Source organism: Hyla sarda, chromosome 11 (assembly GCF_029499605.1).
Source record: "Hyla sarda isolate aHylSar1 chromosome 11, aHylSar1.hap1, whole genome shotgun sequence".
Classification (NCBI taxonomy): domain Eukaryota; kingdom Metazoa; phylum Chordata; class Amphibia; order Anura; family Hylidae; genus Hyla; species Hyla sarda.
Window position 1 is genome coordinate 45,498,093 of NC_079199.1, and position 25,623 is coordinate 45,523,715.

At 45.2% G+C, this 25,623-nt stretch overlaps 1 protein-coding gene and 1 long non-coding RNA gene across 10 annotated transcripts in view; one reads left to right on the forward strand and one right to left on the reverse strand.

Moving 5' to 3' along the window:
* Nucleotides 1-25,623, forward strand: part of SYNE2 (spectrin repeat containing nuclear envelope protein 2) — a 355,793-nt gene that overhangs the window by 97,236 nt on the left and 232,934 nt on the right. For all 7 annotated transcript variants that reach the window (XM_056546593.1, XM_056546588.1, XM_056546590.1 and 4 more), the window contains 12 exons: nt 394-567; nt 3,407-3,565; nt 9,455-9,628; nt 11,085-11,222; nt 11,365-11,523; nt 13,627-13,844; nt 16,544-16,604; nt 16,713-16,801; nt 19,166-19,289; nt 20,709-20,866; nt 21,126-21,273; nt 22,416-23,048. In XM_056546593.1, the coding sequence (XP_056402568.1) occupies nt 394-567; nt 3,407-3,565; nt 9,455-9,628; nt 11,085-11,222; nt 11,365-11,523; nt 13,627-13,844; nt 16,544-16,604; nt 16,713-16,801; nt 19,166-19,289; nt 20,709-20,866; nt 21,126-21,273; nt 22,416-23,048 (2,235 nt within the window). The remainder of the gene's footprint in view (nt 1-393; nt 568-3,406; nt 3,566-9,454; nt 9,629-11,084; nt 11,223-11,364; nt 11,524-13,626; nt 13,845-16,543; nt 16,605-16,712; nt 16,802-19,165; nt 19,290-20,708; nt 20,867-21,125; nt 21,274-22,415; nt 23,049-25,623) is intronic.
* The window catches only part of LOC130295649 (uncharacterized), a 47,782-nt gene continuing 40,878 nt past the window's right edge, over nt 18,720-25,623 (reverse strand). For 2 of the 3 annotated variants that reach the window (XR_008848946.1, XR_008848945.1), the window contains 2 exons: nt 21,961-22,021; nt 19,291-19,413 (listed from right to left, as the gene is read on the reverse strand). This is a non-coding gene — a long non-coding RNA (uncharacterized LOC130295649). The other variant, XR_008848947.1, reaches the window with a different exon arrangement.

Genomic DNA, 25,623 nt, shown 5'->3' on the forward strand with positions numbered 1-25,623 from the left:
GATCAGACCTTTATCCCTTATCCTTTGGATAGGGGATAAGTTGTCCTGCAGGATAGTACTCCTTTAATGTAAATTTTGGTTGTAAATTCTGTGCTGATAATTTTAACCTTTATTGTGGTTGGAACGTTATTTATTTTATATTAAGAGCTCCAAATTTCCTGTAGAGACAAATACATATAAAATAACATGGAGCATATGAGCTTACTACATACTGGTAATATGTAGACAGTATGAGTTAACTCCTAATATCTATATTTTGGGAACTGTAAATCTGCTCATGATAAGCAGCCATATTAGTAATGTAACAATGGTAGCAGAAGCATTAGCAAACATGTAAAAATTATGTATGAAACAGATAGGAAAGGACATGAGCATCTTCTTCTTATGTTACAGGACAGTGGAGTAGATCCCACAACAGTGGATGTGTACTCAGAAATCCTCCGCCACCTTGAAGTAGTGGAGACAGTCGTTGAGAGTGTGGACAACTGGTCTGTGAAGGCTGAACAGCTTCTTCGTGAACTTGATCAGAAGAAGAACACACAGGAGCTTTCTAGTGTAGACATTCAGGTAATATATTAATGGAAATTGTTCTAACCAAGTTGTAAAAGCTTCATATATTGTAGCTAGAGACTGAGCACCAGAAGGGCAATAATGCAATAACTGTATAATTATAGGGCAAAACTACTGCACACTCTAAAGGCCCTTTAAAGGGGTACTCCACTGGCCAGCATTTGGTACTAAATGTTCCGAACACTGTTTTTGCGCTGCGGTGGTCGGCCATGCCCCTCTTGACGTCATGGCCATGCCCCCTCAATGCAAGTCTATGGGAGGGGGCGTGACGGCCATCACGCCCCCTCCCATTGACTTGCATTGAGGGGGTGCGGCCATATGTCAAGAGGGCCTTGGCCGACCCCCGCAGAGCGAAAACAACATTCGGAACATTTAGTTCTGACCGCTGCCCAGTGGAGTACCCCTTTAAAGGGGTTGTGCGCTGCCCTAATTTTTGGAGCTCCACTCACAGCATCCAGAAGTTCATTACTCCGAACGCTGTGTGCAGGCTTCTGTGTTCGCGGCCGCCGGGCGTGACGTCACGCCCGGCCTCTCGCCCGCCCCCTCGTGATGTCTTGCCCGCCCCCTCGTGATGTCACACCGCCCCCTCTACCAAAGTCTATGGGAAGAAGGCATGACAGCGGTCGCTCCCCCTTCCCATAGACTTTCGTTGAGTGGGCGGGTGAGACGTCACAAGGGGGCGGGCGAGACGTCGCGAGGGGCCGGGCGTGACGTCACGCCCGGCGGCTGCGAACACGGAAGCCCGCACACAGCGTTCGGAGTGATGAACTTGCGGACGCTGTGAGCGGAGCTCCGAAAGTCAGGGCAACGCACAACCCCTTTAAGGCTGTGTTTACAGCTTGCATTACCGCATCACAGTACCGCTGGGTTTGTGCCATGAATAATCACAATTGCAGCACAAATTAGGCATCATTACTGCAATATGTACACTTGAAGTAAAAAAACACATAATTTTTACCGCAATTTCTGCAAACTGGGGCAAAAATACAGCAGTACCACAATGCAGTAACACAACATGTAATAATAGCCTTCCAAAAGCCAACTATCGACTAAATGATCTTTTATAGGACTGCTCGTACATAATTGGTAATCGTGTAAGAGGGACAAGATTAATCATTGAACAAAAAACTGCTGTTGATAGTGAAATGATATAGTTAAAGGCCCCACAAATGATCGTGCCGTGTGAAGCCTCCCTAAAAGAACATTGATCTCATTGATCGGAGCTCATAATTGTGCAGGTGACGGCCTGTATCAAAGGGCCTTATGGGGTATTTCAGGATTTATTTTTACCAGCTTTGAGCCCATGACGTCAAGCTAAAATACCGTGTAATGTGTTTCTATTACCTCTGTGCGCCATTTTGTCCCGTTTTTATGCACTGGACCCACACCCAGAAAATCTGTTGTGCAAGTCTCTTTGTTTTACTGTTGTCTCTGACCTTTCCCAGCATTTCATGTGGCCAGACACAGTATATCATAAGTCACATGGTCTCCAGGGGGCGTGGCTATGCTGCAGAGGGTGGGTGGATAGCATTACTTCAGTAAATTCCTTTCACCCTTCTATCCATCTGCCAACTGCAGCATAGCCGCGCCCCCTGAGACCATGTGACTTATGACATATTGTCCCTGACTGCATGAAATGCTGGGAAAAGTCAGGAAAAAAAATGTAGAATAAAAAGACTTGCACTACAGCACTTCTAGGTGTAGGTTCAGTGCATGGAAATGGGACAAAGTAGTGCACAGAGGTAACAGAATCAAAATACACAGGCATCATGGGTTTAAAAGCTGAAGAAAAAAATCTAGAATATCCCTTTAAGGCTTTGTGTCTTTCCCATGGGCCCTTGGAGATCAGTTGTAAAAAAATCATCTGCACCAAAATCAGCATGTGTTTCCCATCCCAGTACAAGTACTGAGACTTTACTGAACATGACTACATAAAACCTCATATTCCTTTTACTGTGGTAGAGCTGAGATTCCGTCACTGTGTAGGAATATAAGAATTCATGTAAATCAGTGGTCTCAAACGGTGGCCCTCCAGATGTTTCAAAATTTCAACTCCCAGCATGCCCGGACAGCCAACGGCTGTAAAGTGTGAAAAATGTTATAAAGTGTGGAAAAACACCTACACAAATATGGGAATAACACAGGTACTCACCAGGCTCATAAGTATGACCCAAGTGCTGTGAATCAATAGTACTAGCCATTACTCAAGCAAGGCAAAAAATATAGGGTATCTGTTGCTTTTTATAACTCAAAATGACAGCAGTTAAAGGGGTACTGAGGAGGAAAACTACTTTTTTTTCAAATCAACTGGTGCTGGAAAGTTAAACAGATTTGTAAATTACTTCTATTATAAATCTTAATCCTTCCAGTACTTATCAGCTGCTGTATGCTCCAGAGGAAGTTGTGTTTCGTTCTTTTCAGTCTAACCACAATGCTCTCTGCTGACATCTCTGACCATGTCAGGAACTGTCCAGAGCAGGAGAGGTTTTCTATGGGGATTTGTCCTACTCTGGACAGTTCCGGACACAGACAAAAGTGTCAGCAGAGAGCATTGTGGTCAGACTGGAAAGAACTACCCAACTTTCTCTGGAGCATACAGCAGCTCATAAATACTGGAGGGACTAAGATTTTTTTTTATAGAAGTAATTTACTAATCTGTATAACTTCCTAGCACCAGTTTATTTGAAAAACATTTTTCCACCGTAGTGAGGGGCCCTTAAAGGTGCTGGGCTTAACAGGACTATGCCATTTGTGGTGCAATAATTAGTATGTGATTAATCATCCCGCAAATATTTCAGCATGTTATTCTTACACAATGCTCGTATTGTCTCCTCAGGATTTCTATGACAATGGCGTTTCTTGCCAGGAGCAGCTAGAGAAGGCAGAGGTGAACGTTCAGGCACTTACACAACTCCTCCACAGTCAGAAGGATTTACAGCACTTTGACTTTGACAGATGGAGGCACAGCGTTGTCAGAGCACATGAGAGAGTTCAGGTAGTTATGTCATTCAGGACTGAAAATTACACTGTCGTACTGTTACCAGACCCAGCCCATGGACAAGAGTGGAAGCTGTTTTGGGTGGGGGGGGGGAATGAGCAAAGCGGGCAAAAACTTTTTGATCTTTATAGCATAAGGGTATGTTTACACTGCGTAATTCTGCAAGTGGAATTCCGCGCAGTGAACATTCCCATCAGTGTGAATGGGTCTCCCACGAGACCCGTTCACACTGCGGAATTTCAGCGGCAGACAATTCCGCCGATGAAATTGTTACGCGCAAAGAAAAAACATGTTCGAGAGCCCTGCATAGGCATCAATAGTGACGGCGCAGTGCCGAAGTATTTTCGGCAGCAGCTGCCAGACGGAATCTCCGCTTGTTGAATTCAGCAAGCGGAGATTCCGCAATGTGAACGTACCCTAATAGTCTATATGAATATCTTCGAAGTTAGTACCTCTCTCAGGACTTACCGTATATACTTGAGTATAAGCCGAGTTTTTCAGCACAAATTTTCGTGCTGAAAACGCCCCCCTCGGCTTATACTCGAGTGAACAAAAAACCTTTTTGGCTTTAGCTGTCCGTCCATCTCCGCCTGTCAATCCATTCTCAGTGGTCTTCAACCTGTGGAACTCCAGATGTTGCAAAACTACAACTCCCAGCATGCTGGGAATTGTAGTTTTCAAACCTCTGGAGGTCCGCAGGTTGAAGACCACTGCGGCTTTCATCATCATCCAGACCCCTTTTGTTTTCTACTCACCTCCCCTCGGTGAGAAGGAAGGGTGAGCTGGTCCGGGCCGTCCATATTCGACCACCTATGCTGCAGGGACCGTCCGGTGGGGAGGGTTAGTCGTTCCGGACTGTCCATTTTCACCAGGAGGCCCTCTTCTCCGCTCCGGGCCGACCCAGAACTAGTGACGCTGCATTGACGCCACCGCGCAGGGACGTTCATGCGCAGGGACGTCACTGACATCTGCTGCGCACGGACGTCCCTGCGCGTTGTTGTCAAGGCAAAGTCACTAGTCCGGGGCCGGCCTGGAGCGGAGAAGAGGGCCTCCCGGTGAAGATGGACAGCCCAGCACGACTAACCCTCCCCACCGGACGGTCCCTGCAGCAGAGGTGGTCGAATATGGATGGCCCGGACCAGCTCACCCTTCCTTCTCACCGAGGGGAGATGAGTAGAAAACAAAAGGGGGTCTGGATGATGACGGAGGCCGCAGTGGTCTTCAACCTGCGGACCACCAGATGTTTGAAAACTACAACTCCCTGCATGGCTGTCCGGGCATGCTGGGAGTTGTAGTTTTGCAACATCTGGAGGTTCTCAGGTTGAAGACAACAGGCGGTGATGATGAAGGGGGGGGGTGATGACGAGGGTGATGATGACAGGGGGGATAATGACGGGGGTCTGGATGTTGACGGGGGAATGATATGGGGAAATTATGTATTTCCCACCCTAGGCTTATAGTCGAGTCAATAACTTTTTTCCTGGGTTTTTGGGGTGAAATTAGGGGCCTCGGCTTATATTCGGGACGGCTTATACTCGAGTAAATACGGTATTGTAATAACTAAAGCGAAGAGCTGCTATCAAAGATCGACAATTGTGTACTTGGTACAGCCATCTTTTTCATTGTTGGCCATTGGCCATAGAATGTAATACTATGGTTAGTTCAGGGCAGATTGCTGGCTGCAACATTCACTGGCAATACCAGCTACTGTCTTAGATATCAGAAGTGGACCACTTGAGGGCAGAGGTGGCTCTAGACTTTATGTGGTCTTAGGTGAAACTCAATCAGGAGGCCTCCCATCCCTGGGCCTGTGAATTTAAGAGAATGCCGATGCATACAGTGTATTCATCACCGCTCACCAGTGGTGCACGCAGGATTTGCTCACGGGTTGGAGTTCAAAAACATAAAATAATACCTCCGCACCAGGACAACATATTACTACTGCAGTGACTAATACCATCATACTGTTATTAAATGAAACCCACTATACAGAGACCAATAGCACCACTACACAGGAGACAAATAATTGCACCACACCATGACCACTTAATACTAACATTACCACTATATAGTAACAGGATAATACTACCATACAGGGAGCAGGTGGAAGCTAATTAGGCTGATTGGGCCAGGCACCAATCACTGGTGCACTGGCCCTTTAACCCCTTAAGGACTCAGGGTTTTTTCGTTTTTGCAATTTCGTTTTTTCCTCCTTACCTTTTAAAAATCATAACCCTTTCAATTTTCCACCTAAAAATCCATATTATGGCTTATTTTTTGCGTCGCCAATTCTACTTTGCAGTGACATTAGTCATTTTACCCAAAAATGCACGGCGAAACGGAAAAAAAAATCATTGTGCGACAAAATCGAAAAAAAAACGCCATTTTGTAACTTTTGGGGGCTTTTGTTTCTACGCAGTGCATATTTCGGTAAAAATTACACCTTATCATTATTCTGTAGGTCCATACGGTTAAAATGATACCCTACTTATATAGGTTTGATTTTGTCGCACTTCTGGAAAAAATCATAACTACATGCAGGAAAATTTATACGTTTAAAAATGTCCTCTTCTGACCCCTATAACTTTTTTATTTTTCCACGTATGGGGTGGTATGAGGACTAATTTTTTGCGCCGTGATCTGAAGTTTTTATCGGTATGATTTTTGTTTTGATCGGACTTTTTGATCACTTTTTATTCATTTTTTAATGTTATAAAAAGTGACCAAAATACGCTTTTTTGGACTTTGGAATTTTTTTGCGCGTACGCCATTGACCGTACGGCTTAATTAATGATATATTTTTATAGTTCGGACATTTACGCACGCGGCGATACCACATATGTTTATTTTTTATTTTTTTTACACTGTTTTATTTTTTTTATGGGAAAAGGGGGGTGATTCAAACTTTTATTAGGGAAGGGGTTAAATGACCTTTATTAACACTTTTTTTTTACATTTTTTTTGCAGTGTTATAGGTCCCATAGGGACCTATAACACTGCACACACTGATCTCCTATGCTGATCACTGGCGTGCATTAACACGCCTGTGATCAGCATTATCGGCGCTTGACTGCTCCTGCCTGGATCTCAGGCACGGAGCAGTCATTCGTCGATCGGACACCGGGGAGGCAGGTAAGAGCCCTCCCGGTGTCCGATCAGCTGTTCGGGACGCCGCGATTTCACCGCGGCGGTCCCGAACAGCCTGACTGAGCAGCCGGGTCACTTTCAGTTTCACTTTAGAAGCGGCGGTCAGCTTTGACCGCCGCTTCTAAAGGGTTAATACCGCACATCGCCGCGATCGGCGATGTGTGGTATTAGCCGCGGGTCCCGGCCGTTGATTAGCGCCGGGACCGACGCGATATGATGCGGGATCGCGGCGCGATCCCGCTTCATATCGCGGGAGCCGGCGCAGGACGTAAATATACGTCCTGCGTCGTTAAGGGGTTAAATCTTAGAGAGCTGGCGCGCGCGCGCCCTAAGGAGCGGAGCCGCGCGCGTCAGGACGTGACAGCCGGGGACCGGGACAAGTGAGTGACTTGGGATGCGATTCGCGAGCGGGCGCGTCCCGCTATGCGAATCGCATCCCCACCGGCAATGTCAGTGCAGCGCTCCCGGTCAGCGGGTCTGACAGGGGCGCTGCAGAGAGAGGGACGCCGCCCAATACTCATCACCGGGTCACCGGGATTCAGAACTTATTCATCAAAGAGGCCAGAATAAAATTTCCAGAAGAACCAGAGTCCAAGAAGGCCGCGGCTGAGAAGGAGGAGTTGGCAGAAGGAGAAATCCGCATGGGCACAGTGAGACTTGGAGAAGCAGACTTCGTACCAAGAGACGCCACACCCACGTGAGCTGGGTGCATGCGTGCGTTTCCTTATGTGTTCCTAGCCTGTGTTCCAGACCTCCTGCCGTTGCCCCTGACTACGATCCTTGCTGCCTGCCCTGACCTTCTGCTACGTCCGACATTGCTCTTGTCTACTCCCTTGTACCGCGCTTATCTCAGCAGTCAGAGAGGTTGAGCCGTTGCCGGTGGATACGACCTGGTTGCTACCGCCGCTGCAAGACCATCCTGCTTTGCAGCGGGCTCTGGTGAAAACCAGTAGTAACTTAGAACCGGTCCACCGACACGGTCCACGCCAATCCCTCTCTGGCACAGAGGATCCACCTCCAGCCAGCCGAATCGTGACAGCTCCAGTAGGTAGACAGGTTCCTTCACTTTGTTTTCCCCAATAAACAGGTGCCCTGAGTAGATAGGTGCCACCTTTAGGTAGGTCCCCCTTTAGGCAGTAGTAAAAGTACCAGCAGCGCTCCCCCCCCCCCCCCCCCGCCCCCTTTATGTAGTAAAAGTAGCAGCAGTTGCCCCCTTTAGGTAGTAAAAGTAGCAGCAGTTGCCCCCTTTAGGTAGTAATAGTAGCAGCAGTGGCCCCCTTTAGGTAGTAAAAGTAGCAGCAGTTGCCCCCTTTAGGTAGTTATAGTAGCAGCAGCCCCAGCCCCTTTAGGTAGCAAAAGCAGTAGCCCCAGCCTCTTTAGCTGGTATTAGTATGGCAAACCCCTCTTGAAAACACCAAAAAATACTAAATTTACTCATCTGGCTCCCGTAGTCTGCAGTATGGCCTCTTCTGTCTTCACCTCTGGTCTGTGCTCCGGTGCATGCCCCGGAGTGCAGAGGAAGGACACTGTGCCTCTTGTGGTTGCCTACGTAATGTGAGCAGCCACCAGACTGATTGACAGAGCAAGGAACCAATGGCTCTTCGCTCTGTCAAAGCATCCAAGCGCCACATTTAGCTATTGGCACGTCTGTTAGACATTTCTATTCTTAAATGTGTCCTCGTCCAGTGGCTCTGCGGAGTGGTGATGCATATATACATTGTACGCATCACCACTCACTGAGGGGGTGTGTGAGTTAGGCATCTGCGAGGCCCCCTCCAGCGCAAGGCCTTAGGCGGCTGCCTATCTTGCCTAACGGGAGAGCCGCCTCTGCTTGTGGGTCCTAACACAACCCCATACATTGACTTCAGGTGCCACACATCGCAATTGCTACAGTGTGACCCAGTGCCTGGCACAGCTAAAATGGCTGTATAGGCCTAGCTTTAACCATTAGCACAAATCTCTTTGCTGTCCATGGTATTATGTCATTGTGTATTAATGCTGTTTTTTTTTTTTTGTTTTTTTTTTGGCTCTTAAAGGGGTATTCCGGTGAAAACCTTTTTTTTTTAAATCAACTGGTGGCAGAAAGTTAAACATATTTGTAAATTACTTCTATTAAAAAATCTTAATCCTTCCTGTACTTATTAGCTGCTGAATACTACAGAGGAAATTATTTTCTATTTGGAATTCTCTCTGATGACATCACAAGCACAGTTCTCTCTGCTGACGTTATTATAATAATAATGCTTTATTTACTGTTGTCCTTTGTGGGATTTGAACCCAAGTCCCCAGCACTGCAAGGCAGCAGGGCTAACCACTGAGCCACCATGCTGCCCTTAGCATACATCTGCTATGCATCTGCTATGCATGGTTGCTAAAATGGACAGAGATGTCAGCAGAGAGCACTGTGCTCGTGATGTCATCAGTGTTCCAAAAAGAAAGGAATTTCCTCTGTAGCATTCAGCAGCTAATAAGTACTGGAAGGATTAAGATTTTTTTAATAGAAGTAATTTACAAATATGTTTAACTTTCTGCCACCAGTTAATTTAAAAGAAAAAAAATTTTCACCGGACCCCTTTAATGCCTAGATGGACCTAGCAGGGGGAGAGCATCTCAAAAACTCTAAAATGCAGCAGCAGTTTATTTTTTATAAAGGAATACCTAGAGAGCAACTTTGGTGTATGGGATGTTTTTGTAACCGGGATGTCAATGACCTTCACATCAATTGTCCCACTATTTCAGGATCTAGTCTCTAGAGTGGGTTTGGTTCTTCGACCCCCAGAACAATGCTTATCTGAAGAGGACGTAAAGAGGAACTTCGAGAGTTCAAAGAGCAACCTGGAGACCTATATAACAAAAGCAATGAGTCTGCTGGGACAGAATGTAACCCCGGAAGAGTTCATCTCGCAGTATGAGGTTTGTGTTGTTGTCTTTGTGGCCTCCAGCATACTTTATGTCTGAACATTATTTTTTTTATGTGACTTTGTAACAATGTTATTGGCATAAATCCTATGTTCATTGCCCAGTGTTAGGCCTACTCAAGACAGCAAACCGTGTTTGCTGGTATAAAAGAACTAGATTGGACATTTTCTCTTAAACCACACTGAAGCTGAGGTTACTGCCCGTCTTGATCTGGCATAAGTGACCATTTAAAGTTTATCTAAAAGAAAAATAGTGGTGGACTTGAGTTTATATACTGAACAGCAGTCGAAACAAGCAGGGCTGCAGTTTAAGGGAACTTAAACCACAAAATATCTAAGTAGTCAAAGTTTTTTATTTTGACACTAGATGAGTACCCGGTTGCCTGGGAAAAAAATGACATTCTGGCAGTGTGCACGAATCCACAGAAGATCAAGTGTTAGGAGAGTTATACAAGAACAGAAGAAATTTGTTGATCCAGGGCTCCTTAAAACACACTTTTTATTGGATTTTACTAAAAATCTTGGACAGCCCACCAAGAAAAATGCAAAAAGAAAAAAAAACAAAAAAATAGGGTTCTAAGCACATATGCCCTGCTGATCACTGAACTGTAAGGGTGAATTCGCACCACGTTTTGTACATACAGGTGCCAGATCCGGAGGGAGGGGCAAACCGGGCGCTTCCGTACCCCGGCCGGATAAGCCCATAACTCCATTTTCTTTAATGTTGCGACCGGAGTCAAACGGTGACTCCGGCTGGCTCAGTTTTGACCAGTATGCGGTTTTGGACCGGACCTAAAACCGTAGTATACTGCGGTTTTAGGTCCGGTCAGGAAACCGCATACGGGTCAAAACTGAGCCGACCAGAATCACTGTTTGACTCCGGTCGCATCATTAAATTAAATGGAGTCACGGGCTGATTCGGCTGGGGTACGGGAGCGCCCGTTTGCCCCTCCCCCCGTCGGATCCGGCACCCGTATGTACAAAACGTGGTATGAATGCACCCTTAGCAAGAGCGTATATGCCCTTGAAATGCATTTGGTCTGTTTATTTGTCTGTTCGTGTATGTTCAAGATTTTTAACGAAATCCAAACAAAACGGTGTTTTAAAGAAGATTCACTGAATTTCTCATCTTCTTGTATGATGCTTTCCCAGTCTGCTGAAGAGAATATTTTTCTGGCAAAGCAACCACGCAGCTTTCCCAGTATCCTAAAGCCCCAGTAGTGATAAGCTGCTTGTTCTCCCTGCACTGTAGCACTGCTATGCCCTCTCCCTGCCCCCACACTGATGTGTTCTCTTCCCCATCACTCTTCTCTCAGCCCGCAATCAATATTCTCTTCTAAGCCTGCCCGGTTCCCTCTCACTATAGTTTACTAACAATTCCATGCACCTGCCGGACAGTTAAATCATACTTTGCCATATTGGAGCTCTTTGTTTTTTTTATTAACCCCTAGACTTCCCTCAGCAAATTTGGGCATCAAGACTTGGAACATTTTCTGAAAGCCACTGAGCACATGAAGAATATTTCATCCTCTACCAAAGAGAAGTCGCTGGTGGAAGAAGTGAGCGCTGATGTCAGAAATAGATGGAAGGTAATGAAAAACATTCTACATTTTTAAAGTCTGAGCTCTACAGCTTTGATCTTGTATTTCTTTGATAAGAAGACAATGAGACTAAAGTCACTGAAACGGAATATTTACAGATTCCTGATTTTTTGGTGTTTAACTATTTCAGATCGTCCATGATGACTTGGAGGCTTATGTCAGGGAGTTAAAAATGCACATAGAGAAGAAGAAATTTGATGAGCTGCTTTGCAAACTGGACAAACAAATTTTAAAGGAGAAGAATAATATTGGTGTTGTGGATATGGAGGAGCTGATCAGAGAACACGAGGTAATCATATTCTCTCTAATTCTCATAATCCATAATCTGTAAATAGTATCTGTCATGATCTTGAAAAAAGTTTTAATCCTCCCAGTTCACTCCCCCATCATGGTAAATCACCCCTGCCTTATTTCTATTATTATTTTTTTTTTCGTTTTCTACTTTGATATTGTGCTGTATATTCAACTCAGTCTCTGTCAGCTCCACAGACTGGGAAGGGGCATCACTAGCAGGCGTGACATCATCTGAAGCCTTTCTGGGGAGAACTTCCTCTCTCACTCTGCTATACTGCTCTGAACACACAGCCTAGAGCAGTTCAATGTGTGATGGGCTGTAATTGGCTGAGACTGCACACCCCCTTCCCTCAGCATTGTGCACTGAACTCTACAATATGTAATCTTTGCCCAGAAGCTGCAAAAGGAAATATCCAGTACAATGTTTAGCACAATATTTAGCACTATGCACTGAAGGCATCACGACTCTCCAGCAGTGTTTGACTACCAGGGTGCCTCCAGCTGTTGAGAAACTTCAACTCCTGGCATGGTGGGAGTTGTAGGTTTGTAACAGCTGGAAACACTCTGCTCTGCAGTCTAGCTCAGCTCCAAGGGAAAGGAAGCTGAAATATTCAGCTCTATACACTCTATACACTGTGCTGAGCTGAGGTCCCACCTGCATTTCCTGACTTTTGTCTCTGCCAGACTGCTGCAGGAGACAATCTGCTAGCAGGACTAGAAGGAGGACCCCTGGTGGCCAAATTTTTAAGGGTCAATTCAACACATAAATTTACAACATTTTATTAAAGGGGTACTTCGGTGGGAAATGTTTTTTAATCAACCTCTGCCTGAAAGTTGAACAGATTTGTAAATTACTTCTATAAAAAAATCTTAAAGGGTTACTTTGCGTTCTAAAGGCTGGGTGCGGGGTTCCGTGTTAACGCCCGCCCCCTCAATGCAAGTCTGTGGGAGGGGGTGTGATGGCCACCACGCCCCCTTTCCATAGACTTTGATTGAGGGGGCATGGCGGGGCGTGACAGCAAAAGGGGGTGGGTGTGAGCACGGAAACCTGCACCCAGCGTGTAACCCTATAATCCTTCCAGTACTTATCAGCTGCTGTATGTTCCAGAGGAAGTTGAGTAGTTGTTTTCAGTCTGACCTCAGTGCTCTCTGCTGACACTTCTCTCCATGTCAGGAACTGTCTGGAGCAGGAGAGGTTTGCTATGGGGATTTGCACCTGCTCTGGACAGTTCCTGACACGTACATAGGTGTCAGCAGAGAGTACTGTGGTAAGACAGAAAAGAACAACTCAACTTCCTCTGGAGCATACAGCAGCTGATAAGTACTGGGTGAATTAAGATTTCTTAATAGAAGTAATTTACAAATATGTTTAACTTTCTGGCACCAGTTGTTTAAAAAAAAAAAAAAAAAAAAGTTTTTCACCCGAATACCCCTTTAAGAAGTATATTAGTGAACTATGAAGTAATTTAAATAGGCTAATCTATAATATATTCAATTTAATAAAAATGTCATAAAATCTGTTCTGAACCCTCCAACCCACCCTTGATTGCCCTCATCTGGTATATAAACCTGGTATATTACCTGATATATAAACCTGCCTATGGATACATTACATTTTTTGACAAGGTCTATATATATTTTACAGCTACTAAGGTAAATATGAGTTGATCAAGTATGGATTTTTTTTCTTATTGTGCTGTAGGTTTGGTTCTGTAAAACCGCAGGTGGTCCAAATGTTAGATCCAGACTATGGACTGTGAAATACAAGTACAGTTCCCCCACTTGAGCACTTGAATACATGTTTTAATAGTTTTCAATAGAACATTTTGACTACATTTTGTAAACTTGTTTAACTGTTGGATTTCTTATGTATGCAATCCTAAATGTAGATATTAGGAGGAGATTTATCAAAAACTGTGGAGAGGAAAAGTGGTGCAGTTGCCCATAGCAACCAATTAGATTGCTTCATTCATGTTTCAGAGGCCGTTTTAAAAATAAAAGAAGCAATCTGATTGGTTGCTATGGGCAACTGCTTCACGTTTGTTCTTTACAGGTTTTCATAACTCTCCCCCTTTGACTTGGTGTATTGCCGTTCCAGGTGGTCTTCTCTGATCTTGGCTATTATGGAGAACTCAATCAGTGCCTACAGACAATGCAGACTCTGGGTGACACACTCAGGACAAGCGCTGCTCCTACAACATTCACCGCATCTATTACCGAATGCACAAAAAAGAAGGAGGGGCTTCATAAAAATGCTGTTGATATTTACCTTAATCTACAATCCATTATGGGAAAAAAGAAAATTGACAAGAGAGGGTGAGTACCATGTTTTGGAGACCTGTTTAAGGGGTACAGCTATAGGGCGTCTTAGGGTAGTAGTTGCATGGCGGCTGTTGTACTGGATGGTGCCTATATGGTGTATGATGGGTGGGGGCCCTGTTAAACATCTTAACTTGGGACACAGTAGCTTCTCTGTTTTGGCCCTTAATAGCTCTAGCATAGGCTGTATAATACTCAATAAACATGATGAAGCGTTCGGGCCAACTATTTAAGTACATACATTTTTAGCAGTCACCGTGGAAAGCTATGGTCAGACCATGTGTGACCTACTAAACAGAAAGGACTCAGTTATATACCCCAGTAAAGTCTTCTGTGGAGCAAGGGACTTTATTCTTCACTTACATATTCGGCCAATTTAATTACAAGTTTAGTCCCAGGCTAGGGGCTCTTGATCTAACTTGGCCATACACATTCAGAGATATGAGCAAATTCCTGAGGAAGTGGTGGATGGCACAGAGATATACCGTAAATAAAACCAAAGAGAAAACCCCCCTGCCGGGCACCAGTGACCAGACCTATCCAGTCCATGCAGCAGGAGTGGACCAAAATGGGTTATTGCCTGTCATAAGTTATCTCTTCGATTATTCTATGTCTGTAAGCAGCTAAATCTATGTAGGAGGCAATTCCCCAGTCATCCAGGAGACCCCACTGAAACATAAAGAGAGGCTCTCTATCAAGTGATCAGCCTGCCGTCTGAAGAACACTTGTCCAGACCAGAAAAGGCCATTAACTATAGGTCTAAATATAACATATTGCACTTATATTGTCTGTAGAGACTTTTCCCTCATCACTCATTGTGATTTACACGAGTCTAAGGAATGTGGTGGGGGGAGGTCGATGTAGATTGTTAACATATAAGTAAAAGCTTGGCATGGTGAATTACCATTCTTTTTAGTTGATTTACAAGTTCAACAATAGTGAGTTCAGCCCTACAATCCAAAGGTTGGTTCCCCTTGGAAAGATATCCAAAACCACATTAGTTTCACTTAAATGGGCACTGTCATCAACGTTATTTTTTGATATGTTGTAGTACTTATGTACTACAACATATCTCTAATATACTTTTATTTTTATTTTTTTTCATTAAAAAGGTTTAATTTACATTTAAAAACCGGCTACTGAAAAAGGACTGATTTTGGAGTGGGAATCAGTCCTTTTTCAGTTAGGCTGCACTCGCTCCCTGCCTGTCAATCAGACAGGTGGGAGCGAGCGCATTGGCCAATGGCTGGGAGGCCACTCCTCCCACACATCGCCGCCTCGTTGCCGCCACTGTCCCTGCACGCCCGCTGCCGGACTCTGCAGTAACTGCAAGTGTAATGAGGGAACGGGGTATGCGGGGCGGGGTAGGATGGAACGGGCTAGTGCCGTGGGGGGGGGGGAACGGGCTAGCAAAAAAAAAAAATTGGATGGTGGGAGCTATCCTTTAAGTGAAATCCACAGCACTCCAAAAGCAGATCAGACATCATTCATTCTGTTGGGAAGAATAAGGTGTGACATACCCATATCTCTGAAACCTCCTGTACTGGAGGGACCATAACTGCTATTCAGCCCAAAATGTCCTACTACAGTGCAACCTCTCCAAAAGATGTCCTCTTTGAAAAGACCACCAGTTTATCAAGACTATATTTACTGGGATTTTCAGTTCCACGTACATCCTGGCCATTTCTTTGAAAAGAGTAGAAAAATAAATGATTCCTGTGATGCTGTAATACAAACATTATTGCATCTGATGCCCTTTTGATATACCGTATTTTTCGCCCTATAGGACGCACCGGCGTATAAGACGCACCCAATTTATAGTTACAAAATCTAAAAAAATAAAGATTCTGAACCCAACAGTGGTCTTCAACCTGCGGACCTCCAGATGTTGCAAAACTACAACTCCCAGCATGTCCGGACAGCCGTTGGCTGTCCGGGCATGCTGGGAGTTGTAGTTTTGCAACATCTGGAGGTCCGCAGGTTGAAGACCACTGGATAGGAGGTAATACTCACGTGTCCCCGCCGCTCTGGACCAGTCACCGCTGCCCTGGATGTCGCTCCATCGCTGTCGCCGCGTCCCCGTGGTGTCCCCGACTCTCCGGACGTCTTCTTCCCCGGGATCCACGCTCTCTGTCGCCGTCATCACGTCGCTACGCACGCTGCTCCTATTGGATGATGGGACGGCGTGTGCGACGACATGATGACGTCGAAGGAGAGCACCGGCCAAGCAGGGGGTCCCGGCACGGAGCAAACACCGAGGAGGCAGGTGAGGTCCTGTAAGCTGTTCGGGATCGCCGCGATTTCACTGCGGCGGTCCCGAACAGCCCTACTGAGCAGCCGGGTTAGTGTCACTTTCCCTTCAGATGTGGCAGTCAGCTTTGATCACCGCGTCTGAAGGGTTAATACAGGGCATCACCGCAATCGGTTGATGGCCGCAGGGACCGCCGCGATAGGCGTGTATTCACCGTGTAAGACGCACCAACTTTCCCCCCCCCCCCCAGTTTTGGGGAAGAAAAAGTGCGTCTTATACGGCGAAAAATACGGTACTCTGTATTTTTTTTCCGTGTTACATAAGTTTATAGTCATTGCATTTCATCATGTCGATGTTAATTTGACTGATGTATATCATTGTACATCTTTATAGTATACAGATGTATAGATGGTCACTAAATTGTATTATTCCTCATTATTTGCAGTGTTGTATCAGGCAACAAAGGAAAGAAGTCGCATCTCAAAAAATCCAATGGAACTCAGGAGGTAAAAATACCTATTGCAGATGTAGTGCTCGGACTCTATGTGGCATGAATATGTTGTTTATATGTGTCCATGTTAGGTCTTCCTAATTGTAGTTTGTTTATGGCATAGGTATGTCAGACGGACTGTGTGCCGCAAGAAACAAACATGGCCGAAGGTATTGAGTCAAGTGTCTCAACCCTGGAGACGATGCTACAGAGGTAACTCAGAAGTATGGCTACACTGTTAAATACATAGTTGCTCTCCTCCAGAAGGAAGACAAAAGCCTCTCAGATAGCTAACCAACACTATGCCCTGTACTAGCAAGGGGCGAGAACCCTAAAACAGCTGTCTACAGATGGATGGCTTTTCCTTCGTGAGAGGATTCTGGCTTGGCTAATATTCCCCAGTCATGTTTCAAGGCTCTTGATTGACTTGCAGGGACCCTATCTCCAGTAGGAGGCACTGGGAAACTCTCTTTCTTTAGATTCTTATGCTCTTCTTTTATATAAACATACTTAGGCCCACCAGTTCGCCTGTCAACAAACTCCATGCCAAAATGGGCTCTTTTTCATGTTGTAGCCCTAAACATTAAGAAATGAGGGTCAATACACCTTTAACCAGCAGGTGTGGGCCCTGCAAATTACTTGACCGAGATACATGCTAATTCAAGGAGGTTTCTCTCAAGGGTGTGTGGTGATGGTGTGATGAGGGCAGATGTTATTACCCTTGGGGCAGATGGCATTAACCCCCTTATATTTGTGATGAAAGGGCGTGGTTTTACCTCTACACCACCCGATGGTATGGCCGCTGGATCCTGGGCTAGGCACAGGGCAAATAATGACTCTGATGCCAAGTTATGGAACAACAGCAGCTTTGCTGAGGTAGACAGGTGTAACAGTCTTAACAGCTTAGCCAGGCCCAAGGAGGTGACCAGTGACTTCAGATACCACAGGGCTCACTGGGACTTATAGTGGATTTGGATACCGTATTTATCGGGGTAGAACACGCACCCTCATTATACCAAGGATATGTGGGTAAAAAAAGTTTCTTACTCAAATATCCATGGTAAAATGAGGGTGCGTGTGTGCGCGTGTATACCCCGATACACCCCCAGGAAAGGCAGGGGGAGAGAGGCCGTCGCTGCCCGCTTCTCTCCCCCTGCCTTTCCTGGGGTCTAGAGCCCTGCTGCCGGCCCTTCTCTCCCCCTGGCTATCGGCGCCGCTGCCCGTTCTGTCCCCCTGACTATCGGTGCCGGCGCCCCATTGCCGGCGCCGATAGCCAGGGGGAGAGAAGCAGCACCGACAGCCAGGGGGAGAGAAGGGGCAGCGGCACCCATTGGCGGCGCCGCTGCCTCCCCCCATCCCCGGATGTATAATTACCTGGTGCCGGGGTCGGGTCCGCGCTGCTTCAGGCCCCGGGCGTGCGTCCCCTGTGTCGTTGCTATGAGCTGCACGGCGCGGCGCATGACGTCAGTGCGCCGCGCCGTGCAGTGCATAGCAACGACGCAGGGGACGCACGCCGGAGGCCTGAAGCAGCGCGGACCGAACCCGGCAACAGGTAATTATGCAACCGGGGTTGGGGGGAGGCAACGGGGCAGTGGCGCCGGCAATGGGTGCCGCTGCCCCTTCTCTCCCCCTGGCTGTCGGCGCCGCTTCTCTCCCCCTGGCTATCGGTGCTGGCAATGGGGCGCCGGCACCGATAGTCAGGGGGACAGAACGGGCAGCGGCGCCGATAGCCAGGGGGAGAGAAGGGCCGGCAGCAGGGCTCTAGACCCCAGGAAAGGCAGGGGGAGAGAAGCGGGCAGCGACGGCCTCTCTCCCCCTGCCTTTCCTGGGGGTGTATCGGCGTATAACACGCACATAGACTTTAGGCTAAAAATTTTAGCCTAAAAAGTGCGTGTTATACGCCGATAAATACGGTAATTTGTTGCAGGCCCACACTGACTTGACACAGACTGATCTTGACTGATTTGACTAGACTGACTTGACAGACTTCACCCCGTATGTAGCTTACCAGTGGGGTAGTGGACTTGTGGCTGCGTGGTAGGCTTTAAGCCTCCTTAGGACACCAGACACTCTCTCAGGACTTGACTGTACTGAATCTCAGCAAAGACTCAAAGAGACTGAACTAGCTCCTTCCATGGTTTATATCCGGAGACTCTGGAGGGGTCCCATAGGTCACTCTATAGGTCACATGGTCACTGGTACCTTCCTTGGTTACAACACATGACAACGGTATTTAAAGGCACATAACTATATATACACAGTACATTAGATAACATAGATGCTTATTAACTATTTAGGGAACATAAATGAGGGGGGGGGGGGGGGCAGGGGTCACTGAATAGAGTCTGCCTGACAGGGCAGCAATGGTACAGAGGTGCAACTCCTGTACTGGGCCACCTCAGGTGGATGAAAACAAACAGTATATAGAGGTTTCATAAAAAAGTAAACACAACCTAAGTCAATTGGAAAAACAAAGATCCATAAGTAATCTAATGTGAACATGTTAAGAAGCATATAGGTTCCCCCCACTTTATCAGATAGACATACTAACAAGTATTTGTCCTACTTTATCCTCAGATATAATGCACAGAAAAGTGATCTAGAATTGTTAATATCCAATTTAAGAGACAGACTGGTGGCTGAAAGTCCAGGGGAAGTCCAGGATGTGAAGGAGCTTCAGTGTAAACTTCATGAACTGCAGGTAAAGCAGAAACTTCAATCTACTACATTAATACAATGACTTTCCAGGCTGTTTAACGGTTCAATCTCCAGTCTCTCATTCTTCTTTCCTCCTTTGATTTGGTCACATATCAGCTTCACAAATTCTAGAGAAGAAAAATAAGGGCTGGAGACTGAGCTGACAAATTTCTATCTGAATGGATCAAAGCAGCCTTCACTATATGGGTAACACGTTTACACCAAAATAAGTACAATGCGATAAAAGAAGAAATATAGAGCATTCAAATATCATTCAGTGCAATATGATCTGTAGTCTCTGTGTTTGTAATAGTTTACACTGGAGCTACACAGGTGACTTAAAGGGGTACTCCAGCGCTTAGACATCTTATCCTCTATTCAAAGGATAGGGGATAAGATGCCTGATCGCAGGGGTCCCGCCGCTGGTCACGCCCCCTCCCATGGGCTTGCATTGAGGGGGCGGAGTGTGACATCACACGGGGGCAGAGCCGTGATGTCACAATGCTCCGGACCCGTGATTGACAGTAATCAGTAAAAATTTTTTTTAAATCAACTGGTGCCAGACAGATTTGTAAATTACTATAAAAAAATATTTGTCCTTCCATACTTATTGTACTTATTAGCAGTTGTATGCTTGTCCACAGTGCTCTCTGCTGACACCTGATGCCCCTATCAGGAACTGTCCAGAGCAGGAGAAAATTCTCATGGCAAACCTATGCTGCTCTGGACAGTTCCTGACACGGACAAAGGTGTCAGCAGAGAGCACTGTGGACAAGACAAAAAAGAAATTCAAAAAGAAAAGAATTTCCTCTGTAGCATACAGCTGCTAATAAGTACTGGAAGGAGAAATATTTTTTAATAGAAGTAATTTACAAATCTGTTTAACTTTCTGGCATCAGTTCATAAAAAAAAAAGTTTTCCAACGTAGTACCCCTTTAAGTGCAATTAAGCAGCTTTTTCCACTGGCTGACATCAATGTGTGGTATATACTGGCCAAAGCTGAAAGACAAACCCAATGCCTAGCTGTTCTATTGCCTTAATGTGATTGCATGTGTCAGTGTTGCTAGGGTACCTCTATTGTTTGTAGTAGTTTTATCCATATTGCCCCAACATTGGATTTTGGCTACAGGTTGTTAAAGTTGGGCCAATACAATTTTTATAAGTTAAAGAACCATCTGACTTCTGTAAAGTTACCCTCAATTTATACAAATGTGTTAGAATTCTAGGAGGAAACCCAACACTATGTATCATAAGCAAAATAATACATACTTGGCTAATAATCCATTTAGGATTGGGACAATACACATGGGACATAGTTTATAATTGTTCATGTACACTGCCGCATATTGTCATTGAATTGGGTGTAGTAATAAAGTTGGTAAATAGCCATGAAAACATACTGTAAGTGGATCATACATTGTAGATTTTACTGGATCAAGCAAACCAGAGCTGGACGGAGTTTGAAGCCACATCACAAAAAGTAGAGATGCTTCTGCACGCGACTGAGAAGAAGGATGTATCTGAGAAAAGAAATGCCCTGCAGATTTCCTTGAGAACAGTTACTGAGGAAATTCAAAGCAGGTTAGTTCCATATGTAGAGTTGTATTCATGGCCTTGCCGAGCACTACGTGACTGAGCTTTTATTAGATTTAGATATGTCTGCAGTCATATAGCTTCTACGTGATGTGCCATGCATCGCAAAGACATCACAGGGTTGTTTCTGCAGAATGTCTTAAATCTATGACTTCTCTTACCGCATAGTGCAAAAAAAGATGGATTATGTGCATTATTTGGTACTTTTATTCTGTGCTTAATTGTTATAATGTTTTTGTTGTTTTAGAATACAGGCTCTGAGCATTACAATAAATGTCCTCTTGCCCATTGAGGAGGAAGTGTCTCTTTTATGTGAATCAAGTAGACCGACTCCAGTCCATGAGGTAGAAGAGTTTACAATTTCCAGCATTGGTTCCATATATCAGGATCTGCAGGTAAGTGGATGTTTGTACCAAGAAAGTCTTGCTATAATGACTGCCCATGGGGCTCCTATGGCACCTTCAGGGAAAGGGACTCAGACCAGTTTAACTTAATCTTTTATTTTTATTAATGGGTATGAATGGGTGCAGGAATATCCCCTCTACAGCCCTAAATAATCAAAGGATGTAGAGGATCCTGACTCCAGCCGGGTAAATAGAATCGAATCAGAATCGAAGCCAGAAACTTGCCCTAAGGATATCACAAGCAGGAGAGGTATTTACCTGTAGTCCCATGCAAGTCTATGGAACTTCCTGCAAATCTGATAACTTTTTAAATTTTTTATTTTACTATAATATATTTTAAAATCCTGAAATCTTGCACTTTTCATTCTGGCCACTAAGCCTAATAAAAAGCTGAAACTTCCTGTTTTGTACAGATCACTTTTCAGCAGTCTGCTCCATATCATCACAAAGGAGTACTGGGAAAGGTGACAGCAGTAGATAGATAACAGAAGGCTGTACTCCCTCTATACTCAGTATGGGTGGCATCCCAGAGCTTGGAATGTAGATAAAAGTGGCTCTATAATTACAAAATCAAAATAACATATAGGAAATACTCTCCTGGGTTCTTCAAAGCAAATAAAACCCTCTTTGTACATGCATCTTATATAATTCTGTATACGTATTCTTATTTCAACTTACCAGTTTACATTACGTTGTGTTTTCGAAGTGATAATTTCTCAGTCCAAATTCTTTGGTTAGTCTAAAATGAACAGTATAACCATAAATACCTAATACATAGATTGTGACATATCGAATAGCAGGCACACTCAAAGAAAAGTTGTAAAAATGACATGTAATAAGAGCTAAGGCGTAACTTGTAACTTCTGGGCCCCAGTGCAAAATCTGCGACAGGGCCCCATGTGCCATTTTTAATACTGATCTCTTATGGGGCAGATGTGCCTTGGGTCCAAGGTCCCGATGCAACTGCTATTTCTGCACCCCCTATAGCTATGCCCCTGAATAAGAGTTATAAAACATACAGGTTGCTATGTGAATTTGTCTTGTCTAGAACTTCTGTTGATCTGCATCATGGCGTTCATATTGCCGGCGTCTAAAGATTGAGCTCACCATTTAATACTTGTTTTCATATGTAGGATATGCAGCGTACAGTCAAGGATCAGATTGAACAATGTCATATATTGGAATCAGCTCCTGAGGTTGTTGACCCATCAAGCCCTGTAGATGTGCAGGCAGTTCAGTCTGTTACGCATCAGTACAAAATTCAATTACGAGCAACAAATGAAATAATGCAAGAAAGAGAAGCTCTTCTTAAAGAACTAGAGATATTTTTATCTTCTGTCACTGCAACTAAACTAGCGATCCAGGCTGAAGCTACTATGCTCCGAAATGACAGAACTTCTCTACTGCAAAAGCAGAACAACCTGGAGAAACTACAACAGAAAGTATACAGATTGAGAAGAGATGCTGAACAGCTGGATAGACGTTTACAACCAGCACATATCTTCCTGGAGGACCCAGAATGTGGAGGACCCACTTCATGCCAGAAAATGCTTGATGGATTCCTTGAAAAGATCGAAATTGTAGTACAATCTACTTTGCTGGAGTTGAGAAACTTGGAAAGCAGACCAGTTTCTGGAAGACAAACATTAAATGGAACACTAAATAATTCCTTGCCAACTGAGTATATGGTTTCTGGATTAACCCAAGAACCTGGGATGGAGCAGTTCACAGTATCAAAGATAGACGCAATATTGCAAGAGATGAAGGTATTACTGTATATTTTGTATTATTATACAAACGTGTAATCTGATATAAAAGTATATGTTATTGAGACAAAGTGATATCATATCTAGGAAACATCTTCTCTCTCTCCCAGGATCCCCCTCCTGAACTCACAGTGATGCTAGACATGCTCTCCTTACCCTATAAACCTGCAGCACCTTGCTCCAGGTGTCCCCTCCCATAGACTTGCATTGAGGGGGCGGGGTGTGACGTCATGAGGGGTGGGGCTATGACATCACAAGCTCCCGACTCCAGCGTTCGGAACAGTTTGTTCCAAACGGTGAGCAGCGGAGTACCCCTTTAATCTTTTACCACACCATGACGTAACAGTATCACAAGGGCCTTAGAAGGTGCACCATGACTTACTATTACCGAATGGTGATGGAATGGTCAGTGTCACTCTCAACAATAGTAAAAGCAAGAATGTATTTGCGTAAAACCTGAAAGTAATCCAATAATATATTCATGTATATGAATATGGGTCCTGGGCATCACAGTCTGACACTGTTCAGTGTTTTTTTTATAGAGATGCAAATTGGAACATTATTATCTCTTTGTCTCAATTACATATACTATCAGATAGTTATCCTGTGCCTGTGTAAATGGGCCCTAACTCTGAAAACAAAGTAGCTTGAGGTGCTTTATATACAATCCCCATTAAAGTCGTTGGGTCATTAAGTTACGTGTCAGCTTTCTGTTTTTGGCTTCCCATCCACCTCTACAGCCACAAACAGGCTAAAGGGTAGCTCCCATTCTTAGGTGGGAATTACTGACTAATGTAATGGAGCTGGATGTGTATCCTCTACCTGTGTGGCTGATGACTCGGACCGCATCGAGGAGCAGAGTCTAAGGTGCCGCTGGTCTTCACCAGAGCCCGCCGCAAGGCAGGATGGGCTTGCTGGAGCAGGAGGCACCCAGGTCGCTACTACCCCCAACACGGCTTGACCACACAGGTAACTGGGCAAGGCAGGGTACCGAAGGAGGAGGCTGTAGCGTAGTCAACGTAGCAGAAGGTCAAGGCAGGCGGCAAAGGTTCGTAGTCAAAAAACGTAGCAGAAAGGTCTGAATACACAGGTATGGCAAAACAGGCAATAGGGAACGCTTTCTCTCAGGCAATAGGCACTGAAGATCCGGCAGGGGGGTGTGGGAGGTGCAACAACTTATAATGTTCTGTCAGGTGCTTTTACTAATTATGGGCATACTGGCCTTTTAAATTTGCAAGCTCCGGTGCGTGCGCGCCCTAGTAAAACGGGGACGCGCGTGCCGGAGCTTTCAAATTGTGAGAGCTTTCAAAGAGTGAGAGCGCTGCAGTGGCGGGACGAGGTGAATGATGGCCATTCACCTTGTCCCGGATGGGGGACACGGGGACACTGCGCTCACAGCCGGTGCTTGCGGCCGGAGCGCAGTGTGTAACAGTACCCCCCCTTGGCACCCCCTTCTTTTTACGGCTAAAGAACCTTTTGAGAAGATCCTGATCTAGGTTGTTATCCTGTGGTTCCCAAGACCTCTCCTCTGGTCCCAACCCCTCCCAATCAACAAGAAAGAAACGTTTTCCTCTGATGAGTTTGGAGTCCAGAATTTCTTTGACCATATATATATCCGAGGTTCCCGAGATGGGAGAAGGAGAAACGTCCTTTTTACAGAAGCGGTTATAGATGACGGGTTTCAACAGGGAGGCATGAAAAGAATTTGGAATCCGAAGGGAGATGAAGAGAATAAGCCACTGGATTTAGACGTTTCTTGACTTTGTAGCGTGGACCCAGTTTGTACAAAGGTACTTTGAAGCGGATGTATTTAGATGATAACCACACCTTGTCCCCGGGTGAGTATTTGGGAGGAGGACGCCTTTTCTTGTCTGCTTGAAATTTCATATGGGTCATTGCACAAAGATGGGAGAGACAAGTCTTTTTCCAGATGGAGAAATTCCGTACTAGTTCATCAGCCATAGGGACACCGGAGGGAGAAGACAAGGGCAACGGTGGACGAGGATGAAGTCCATAGACTGTGGATTCGGTATCCTTATGGTTGTACGAAAACTCTGCCCAGGGTAGTAGATCGGCCCAGTCATCTTGGCAGGCAGAAACAAACTGGCGAAGGCACTCTCCCAAGACCTGATTCACCCTCTCAACTCGACCATTAGATTGGGGATGATAGGCAGAGGAAAAATTGAGCTTAACTTGAAGATGTGAGCAGAGTGCCCTCCAGAATTTAGAAACAAACTGGACTCCCTAGTCAGAAACAATATGTGTCAGATGGAAGATATGGGAAAGGAACTGTTTAGTGAGTTGGCCGCGAATATTCGCAATGTGAATATTTATCGCAAATTCGTGAATATTGAAAATATAGCGCTAAATATTCGCAATGACGAATATTTGCTTTTTTTCACAGTGCACATCACAGTAATCATCCCTCCCTGCTTCCAGCTTGTGGTGTAAACAAGGCTCCAATACTAGTTACTGTGTCAGACTGGCGGGCGCCCGAAAATTTGCAGATCGCTCAACACTAATTTCCGCTAGAAGAAGGAAGGTCTGTAATAAAGTCCATTGCCATGTTAGTCCA